The sequence below is a fragment of the Stegodyphus dumicola genome, chromosome 1 (genome assembly GCF_044657685.1).
Source record: "Stegodyphus dumicola isolate Sdum_Otavi_A_Nest chromosome 1, ASM4465768v1".
Taxonomy (NCBI): Eukaryota; Metazoa; Arthropoda; class Arachnida; order Araneae; family Eresidae; genus Stegodyphus; species Stegodyphus dumicola.
In genome coordinates this window covers 139,966,955-139,976,935 of record NC_140768.1, presented here as the reverse complement: position 1 = coordinate 139,976,935, position 9,981 = coordinate 139,966,955, and the positions used below count along the sequence as shown (strand labels likewise).

At 29.6% G+C, this 9,981-nt stretch overlaps 1 protein-coding gene across 1 annotated transcript; it reads left to right on the top strand.

Annotated features, from left to right (window-relative positions):
• Positions 1-908: 908 nt before the first annotated feature.
• LOC118203522 (uncharacterized) lies at positions 909-3,254 on the top strand. Its single transcript, XM_035375803.2, has one exon. The coding sequence runs from the start codon at positions 1,054-1,056 to the stop codon at positions 1,420-1,422; it is 369 nt and encodes a 122-aa protein (XP_035231694.1). The 5' UTR covers positions 909-1,053; the 3' UTR covers positions 1,423-3,254.
• The last annotated feature ends 6,727 nt before the right edge of the window (positions 3,255-9,981 follow it).

Here is a 9,981-nt window from a genome sequence, read left to right as displayed (position 1 = left end):
GAAGCAACGAGCAGCGAAATTTAGAAGTTGCAAGATGTGGCAAAATATTTAGAATTTAAAAAGCCAGCAAAATTTAGGATCCTGCGGATTCTAAATTCTGATTCTGATTTAGGAATTTTGTTGTCTGCTATGGACGACAAAACGCCTAGCGCCGACCCTACTCGTACGTTAAATGCCTTTTTATTAATTTGTAAGGTATTTAATGCTAATTAACCGGTAATTATAATTTAAACCTTTTCTCCTTCTCGTAGTTCCCACTAAACTGCAACTCAGGTTTTTGAGCATTTAAGCTGCGGAGTTTGAAGGGAAGGAATGCCTTCGTGGAGAACTTCCTAAGAGAAACTTACTTATATCCACATTACACATGAAGAACACCACGAAAGGGGGCATGAAACCAGCCCATTCGCCGGAATTCGAACCCGAGTCAAACTAGTGTACAATTACTTTATCGCTCGGCTGTTGGCGGGCCGCTTGTTAGACAGAATTTGCAAAGGGAGAAAAATATTATTATTATAATTTTTCAAATAATAATATAGAATATTATTATTATAATTTTTAAAGGAACAGTCACGAATTTTAAAATTTAGGTATTATAATTTTAATTCTGATTTAATAATTGAATAGTAATTTTTTTTTTTTTTTTATTTACACATCTCATTAAATTTTTCATTAAAACGTAAACTTAATCATCTTTTTTATTGGGAAGAAGGAAAGTTACACACAGAGGAAGATGAAAATTGATAAAACATTCGAAATATATTCACGCTACACGCGAGTGTGTAGCGCTTTTCGTAACGATTTTTAGGTTTTGGCGACTTTGAATTCTGTCTAAAGAGATTCGATACAGCAACCCTTAAGTTGACATTGTCACGTGACCGCTGCTCTTCAGACGACGGCTTATATTGGGAGCATGCTGGTATTGACGTCAGATTTGTTGGTGCTGCTCAACTTCGTTACTTAAGTACGTGCTGCTGTTTGAAACAAAAATTTAGCCTACAAACTTTGATATTTCTGACAAGTTTTTTCTTCAGATTGTTAGAATATATTTCTACTATGGCGTTCATGATGCCTGTTATGAAAAATGACTATAATATCTATGCCAGTCGTTCTCGTACAAGCAGTAACAATTCCGTAACTTCAGGACGTCGGCACACTCAAAGCGAATCTGCTCCAGTAAGTCTCTCATGTTCTCCTGGTTCCGATGTTGAAGAACGTCTTGCTGCTATATCCCTCGGTTGCTCACCTAGAAGAGGAAGTCGCCTGTCAGACATTCCTTCACCAAAATCCGCCTCTCAGAACTCTTTGCACAAATTCCATAACAAAGTTGTGGAAAAATTGCGAAGAAAACTTCGTTCTAAGGACTGTGACGATTCTTCAAGTACGTCCAAGACGCCTGCTTCTGTAAATGCCAATTCATCGTAACAAACTGTGCTTTAGGATGTTTTTTTGGAATTTTGTGCGTAAATTTTATGTACAGATACCAGAACCCCATCAGGTCTGACCGAAAAATTCCTATGTATATAACAAGAATATCATTCTCATCATTCACTCATCTGTACTGGCTTGGAAAGAGAGGATTAATCTAGTGTGACAAGTGCATGATTAAGTTATTAGTCATTTTTTTAGACTTGGAACAATATTTATTAGTGACTGGAATTAAACCTATATAACGAATTCATAATCAGCTATTTATTTAAGTCTTAAATTTTGCCTCTTATTGCCTGATTCAAAAATATATTATAAAACATGAAATAGAATTTTAGCTGTTTCTTTAATGGATGAAAAGCTTAGAATTTTACATTAGAGTTTTTTTTAATGTCGTTTTAATATGAAGGGAGAAATTTTTTGGATAATGTACTAAGTCTTATATCAGAAAAACGAAATATCGCACATAATTATGCTCATTGAATTAATGGTCATTATTAAAGAAGTATTTTTACATTATGAAATCATTGTGTAATGTAGTGTGTAGTTCAAATGGTGAGAAGTAACTTTTTGTAAAATGTTTACTTTTCAATATTGTACTTGTATTTCTGAGTACAGTGTAAATATGCCATAATTTCTAATATTCAAAAGATAGTTTAATTCTGTAGTAAAATTCTCTTTTAAGAAAGAGTTTAATTCTGTAGTAAAATTCTGTTTTAAGAAAGGAGTAAAATTAATGGATTACTATCAGTATAAAGTATTTCTTTGGATAAGTAGAAATACTTAATCCTTGAGAATGCTAATAATTTTTAAGTACTTTTAAATCTTTTGAATTACCAGATTACTTTGAAAATATTAAAAGTGCACATAAATTGCTAGTGATCATATTGAATAGCTTATTAGCTTTGCATAGTCTTTGTTAATTTGCTGGAGATACATATTCAAGTGTTGCATATGGTATGGAATTTCAGTGGTTATGTATAATGATTTTATGTAGTTTTGATCATTAAAAAATGACTGATGTTCTAATTTTTAATTATTTTAAAATTTATTAATTTGAAATTTCAGAAGTATTGATGTGATGAATAGCTTATGATTATTAGTAAATAGTAAACAAAAAGTAAAAGAATTAAAATTTTATGTGGTACTTTTTATTAAGATGAAAACTTACAAAACTGCATTTTGTAGAGTAGTTTTTCTGGAAACACTGTAGTGTATCTTGTAGTAGAATTTGGATTATCCAAGCTTAAGTTAACTAGTCATTTTGAAAAAGAGTTTCTTTTATGAATTGATATTGATTTTTATAAATGTACATTAATCACTGTAAATTAAATTCTCATGGATTCTCATAGATGTTATTTTAAGAAAGAATAATTTTTGATATACCTATTGCAGTGACAATTGAGAAATTGTAAATGTCTTCATGTATAGATGTGTTAGTGTGATGCAAAAAAATTGCACTAGTTACAAAATAACATGTTGACTTATTGGTAATTATGAAGGTGATATCATTATCGAGAAGCACAAAAAAATTTATGAGATTATTGAAATTCTTATTTAATGTTTGAAGTATCTGAATTATTTATTTCTATAAATGTCATTGCTGCTTTTGCAAAAATTTGCTGAGTGATTACTTTGCAAAAATATGTGAATATGATGCTAATGTGACTAAAATGAGCTTTGATTATTAAATGTTATAACCATTATAATGGTCTGTTAAATTTAAAATGTTTACTGCATGAATAATTAGTGTATAACATCAGTCACTATTCATTCTGCATTCCATAAAGAATGATTTCTAGATGAAAAATAAAGTTTATTTGTGTAAATATGTGGTATTGTGTTTCTAGTTGAATGTAGTTCTTAGTATTTCAGTTCTAATTAATTTTATGTATGAAATAAGTGCTAAAATTTTGAACATGTGTCAGATTAAACAAGATGTTAAAGTAGAATAAGGAAACTTTATCATTTTTTAGTCGACGCTCTCAGATCGTGATTTTGAATAAAGAAAATTAAGATCATATATTATTATATTCATTGTGTCATAGATGAAGAATGAAATTAAATAGCATCAGTTTTTCATTTGCAGCACCAAAAAATTTAACATGAATGTAGTTTGCAACATATTTCAAATGTTACATAGATTTAAAAATGCAGTTTAATATATTAAAAAATAAATGTAAAAAACGGTAGTATTTAATTTTTTTTAAACTAATTTTTACATTTGAAATTTTTAGTGTACCATAAGGTGCTGAACTTTCTTTAGATCTATTTTCATTAATTTACAAAATGGTGAGGTAATGTCTAAAAGTAAAGTGAATATAGTTTCTTAAAAGGAAGTAGAGCAAAAGTCTTATCTTCAGACATTTTCTGAAAAGTAAAATATGTAGACATGATATATTTGATGGAAGTTTTTATGAGAAAACTTGAGTATAATGGTTACATTTTGCATGGCTCTAAACTGAAATTTTAACTTGAAATTCTTAAATTGTCAAATAGGATTGATAATTGATTAAATATATTTTAATGAGAAAGAATTTCATGAAATCATTCGTATTCTTTAAAATCTTGATGAACATTCCCTTTTTTAAAACACTATGATTTTTCTTCACTCAATATAAATAAAAAGAGTACATATTATAGTGTTTCGAAGTATAAAAAATTGAAACTTTTGTAATATTTTGTGCATATATGCTAAAGCAGCTATCTTCATATAATTTAAGTTCTGAAAAAATTTGCATTAATTGCTTTCAAACTTATATAATACCAAATTTAGTACAAATAAAAGTATCTTAAGAATAACTGAAATATCATCAAAGATACTTAACATGCTTCATTTACTGAGAAAGAAGTAAAAAAATAATAATAATGTAAACATAGGGTTTTTTTTTTTTTACGGAACTCGTTTAAAAATTATATTCTTGATGGTGGTAAGGTGTTTTCACAATTTGTACATAAAGTGAGTAATATATTAACTAAATTTATAAATAACTGGTTTTTTTTTATTTAACATCAGAATTCATTTTGTTCTTAAATTTGAATGCATTACGTATATATAAAATTGCATTATTCTAGGATGTCTAAAAGTCCTAAAGTCTATGTGTCTTCTAAAAGAATATGTGATATTTTAAAAAATTGAAAAATCGTAAAATCTGAGCTGTTTAAATTTTTATACATGTTGATCAATTTTATTACATTTATTTTAAAAAGAAATAACACATAAATTTTGATACATGTTTAGTTATATTTATTTTAAAAAGAAATAAAGGTTGAACTTTGGATTATGGTAACTTGGCGATTTTTTGGCGACCAACTCTGCTCAGCAACCCTCTTATTTTTTTTTTTTTCCGCCATTTTGTCTTCACGAAGTAAAGACATGTTTCTTTTCTTTTTATTTACTCAACACTTTTTCCAACAATCTACTAGCCAAATTACACTTTTTATGTAACAAAACTGCTTAATCATGACAAATATTAACTGCAAAATTGGGAAAAAGTGCACAATCACAAACTCTTTGCACGTTTTTCAAAATAGCACATACACATAAACCATGTACACACCGACTTATTTTTACTTAAAAAAACATCAGAGAATTGCACAAACTCTGCATTGCGTACTATAAAGGCTTTGCCCATGTACATATCGATCTATTTTCACTTAAAAAAACATCCGAGAATAGCACAAACTAGGCACCGTGCACAACCTCGGCATTGTGCACTACATTAGCTTTGCCCATGTACATATCGATCTATTTTCACTTAAAAAAAAAAAATCCGAGAATTGCACAAACTAGGCACCGGGCACAACCGCGGCATTGCGTACTACATTGGCTCTGCCCATGTACACATCGATCTATTTTTACTTAAAAAAAATCCCAGAATTGCACAAAAATGGCATTGCGTACTACATTGGCTCTGCCCATGTACACATCGATCTATTTTTACTTAAAAAAACATCCCAGAATTGCACAAAAATGGCATTGCGCACACTCTTCACTATATCCATGTACACTGCTTTTTTTCTCATAAATTAGAAACATTTCACGAAAATGCATGACAATTTTCTGAATCTTTAAATCCGGTAAAAAGAACATATATGAAATTACCTGATCGCGAAAAAGTATATACCCTTTCCAAAGATGAACATTTACACATTTAAAATAAATAAAATATCCAAAAACTTTTACCTCTAAATTATCTATTATATTATAAACGTCACCTACGAATTCATACTGCAAACATTACAAATGGTTACAAATACTTAGTGTCAAATATTTAAATTATTTCCATGCACATTTACTTCAACTGAAACGTATACCAAGTTCCTACAAACATAAAATTCACAAAATAACTATCATTTATTTAAAATATCACTAAACCATGTACAACGTCGACTTATTTTTACTTAAAAAAAATCATCCCAGAATTGCACAAAAATGGCATTGCGCACACTCTTCACTATATCCATGTACACTGCTTTTTTCTCATACATTAGAAACATTTCACGAAAATGCATGACAATTTTCTGAATCTTTAAATCCGGTAAAAAGAACATATATGAAATTACCTGATCGCGAAAAAGTATATACCCTTTCCAAAGATGAACATTTACACGTATAAAATAAATAAAATATCCAAAAACTTTTACCTCTAAATTATCTATTATATTATAAACGTCACCAACGAATTCATACCGCAAACATTACAAATGGTTACAAATACTTAGTGTCAAATATTTAAATTATTTCCATGCACGTTTATTTCCACTCAAACGTATACCAAATTCCTACAAACATATAATTCACAAAATAACTATCATTTAATTAAAATATAATTAAATTCAAAAACACTACTTAAAATACAAATAAGCACATACATTAAATTAATAAAAATTAGCTTACAATTACTTTATTTACTCCTTACATTTAGAACAATGCATAAAAATAATATCCTCAAATAATTAAAAATACTAACTTACCTAATCTTCTTCAGAATCTTGATTACGTGGCGGATACACTTTTCTTATTTCCTCCGCTAAATAAAAAGCAATCGTATGTGCGCCTGTTTCAGGATCTTTAAAATCATACTTATAGTTCACAGCAAGATGTTGAAAACCTTCATCCTCCAAACAGACTTAATAAAACTTAATAAGCAATCTTTACTTCTATCTCGCACAACCTTAAAAAAACACTTAACACCCCTTTCAATCCCACTAAATTGAAACACCCCTTTAAATCCCACTAAATACCCATTTCAAATTCACTTTAGATACGGCCATGGGATCCAAAAATTAACCAACACTGTTTCACACAACACAGAATAAAGCTAAATACAAAATTTCCAGATTCCCCCCCCCTTTTTCCGATTAAAGAACTGTAATTTGTCCGTTAATGTCACATGACATATCTCATGATCTCTCATTTCCCTCACACAAAATAATGCGTAATCGGAACTGAGTACTTCTCACATTATTACCAAAGTCCTAGGTAGTAAACCTTTATCGCCTCCAAAATGTCGCCAAACTACCAGTTACCATATTCCAAAGATCAGCCAAAATAACACATCTCATTATATGCTACTTATAACACTGATATAAAACTTTTAAAAGCTATATTTTTTTTTTTCACAGGACATGTTATGTGGAAGGTATGTATTGCACATAAATTTTATGTAAGGTCTTGACAGAAGGGGTGATTATTTTGGCAAATTAAACTAAATAAAATAGTAAAGTACAATTACAAAACAATTGTGATATATATAGCAAAGTATGTGAATGTTATTTTCTTGCAGAGAAGTGTCTTCATGGAAGATTTTTCTAATGAAATTAATTATATTTTATATAGGTGAAAGATCAGAATAAAAAAAAAAAAAAAAAATTACAAGTGGCTAAATAAAACATTTGCAAAGAAAAAGAACTGTATGATTTATTCACATTATTTTTCTGATTTAAGCAATTGAATAATATTAAATAAATGTACAATGAATAAAGTCTTAAATGTAACAGTATAAAATTTTATTAGGTCTACATAGGAACCACCAGTATCTTGAATTCAATAATGAATTTTTTAAATTCTATTATAGAAATCTGAAAACAAAATGTACTATGAAAATGAAAAATCTTAAATATTTCATCATAATAATATGCTTCTTCGTTGTTGCTGTGTAAAAGTTGTTTGTCTTTATTTCTTGTTTCAATAACATCTTTCTCTAAATAGACTTTTTTTTAATTTGAAGTTAGGAAAATAATGATATTGGCAAACATTTCATGATGAATTTTAAATATTTTTAACTATACCTCAGTTAACAGATAGTGAAGTGGTTAAACCTGCTGAAACCTGGTATTTTGACCTGCGTTCAAGCCCATCGATTGGCCAGCCTACATCGTTTGTTTTCATGGTTTTTCCCATTAACATGAATGCAAACCAATTTCGCTTATAAAGTTTTCTAGAAAGAGACATCCTTTCTCATAGGCAGAAAGCTTTTGTGTGCTTTGCGGTATTCAAATAACACATAACCTCAGATTTTTTTTTATCTTGAAACTCTTATTTGGTTGCCAAAAAAAGTCTTTAAAGAAAATGTAAAACATGTCCTTTTCCATGGTTTTCTGTAATAAATCACTTTTACCTGCTGTAGAATTAGAAGACATGCAAATCTATAGAAATATATATAATTGTATTTATTTGCATATTTTCCTTCCTTTTTCCATTAATTTTAGCACTTTGAAATAAAGAGAAAAGAATTACACAGTGTTTACTGTATCTCAAAGAAGACCTAAGTTAAGAACACCGCATATAAAAATTAATACTGATATCACTGTTTTTCATATTTCAAAGAAGTGATCAATTTCAATCATATTTGTTTTACTTATGCAGAGTATACTTATTAGCTGTGCATGTTATACATTGTTACAAAAATTTAAGAATTGTTAAATCATTTGTTAAAGAAAACTGGGGGGGGGCATATATAAGAAAATAGTATTGTCTCCATGTCTTCTGTTAAAAAAGGCACATGGATATTTTTTACTTTACTGGGAAGGAGACTGAATTAATTTAAGAGTTTTCAGTAAAAATTCACATATTCAATATCTTTTTCACTAATTTTAAATATGTAACTCTAAATTTAGAATATAATAGATATATAAAAGGTCTAAAGTCAGAATTTTCAGTGACAAAATCCTTTGAGTTGCAATGATTTACTTTAATATAAAATTATGAGAGTAAATACATCCAGTTTTTAGGCAATAAATAGCTATCTAATGTACAACTTTAAAAAAAGTTTTACTTTCAGAACATATATATGCAAACTCTGATGTAATCTTTCTTAAATTTTGTTATCTGATTATGATTTTCAAACTGAGATTGAACTCCTAAATTCAATGTAATGGAAAAAGAACTGTTTTTATGCAACTACTTTATGTACAGTTTTTATTTTGCGGATTTTAGGCCAAAAACCTTTATCCCTGATACATGCTCAAAAATTTTATTATCAAATAACATATTTATTATAAATTTTAAAATTTTCAGTAAGTCCCCTCACCCCAAGAGAAAATTTATTAAGTATGGATCTTGTGGATCTTGGACTCAAACGTTACATTCGGATCTTTTTTTTCCTATAGGCATTTTTTAATACTGACTTTTACAACAAGAATTGCTCACGCATCTATTTTAAATCCCCCCCCCCCAACGTCAGTATTTGTAGCCGTTGCCGCATGGCGCAAATTTGACGCTAAAACGAACGTGGACGATGTAACAGATCGATATACCGTGGGCAAAGTGCCAAAACATTGCCCTTTTCCGCGCAGTCTCGAAGGAGACACACCTCCAGTTTGGCACGGCGCCAAAACAAGATCGCGCCTCTTTGTGAATTCCATTCATGGTGCGGTGTGTTGCAAGATGGAAATTCGAGGTAGTGGAAGAGAAGGAAAATATTTAGAGTAGAAAATTGATATTCAGATAACAGTACTGGGTTTCTGGTATGTTGAAATGAGTTTGTTAATGACTTAGAGCCTGAATTTACGTTACGTTACGTTACGTTATACAATTAATACGTTACGTTATACAATTATACAATTACGTTACCTGAATTTACGTTAGACAGAATCCATGTCTGAGAGGACAATTTTGAAAAGTTCTATTGAACTTATTAATTCGAAGTTGTGGAAAATAATGAGCAGAAAGTATTAATTAAAAACTTTTATTAGATTAATAAATTAAATCTTCCTGGCGGAAATGTAAACATTTTATTTACCAGAAGATTGCATAGCTTTTGAAAAGCAACAGCTCCCGCTTCGGAGCCTAAAAGGCCGCTGAACACTGGTAATGATAGGCCACGTTCAGCACTCGGCGAATGGTAGGTAGCTGTAGTGTCTTCGTTTTGAAATGTTTAGTCGATCATTTTACAATAGGTGGCTTTTTATTATTTATTGAAAACAATAACAAACATGATTCAAACAAATTTAAAATATCTTACGCGGCACAGTGCCCAATCAATGTTTACATCACTTCATATCATCGTTTCGTTCTATTCTAATTATATCCCCCCCGTCGCGGGAAAAGCC

Coding starts and splice junctions, on each gene's coding strand:
- LOC118203522 (XM_035375803.2), top strand. CDS start 1,054: ATGGCGTTCATGATGCCTGTTATGAAAAATGACTATAATATCTATGCC.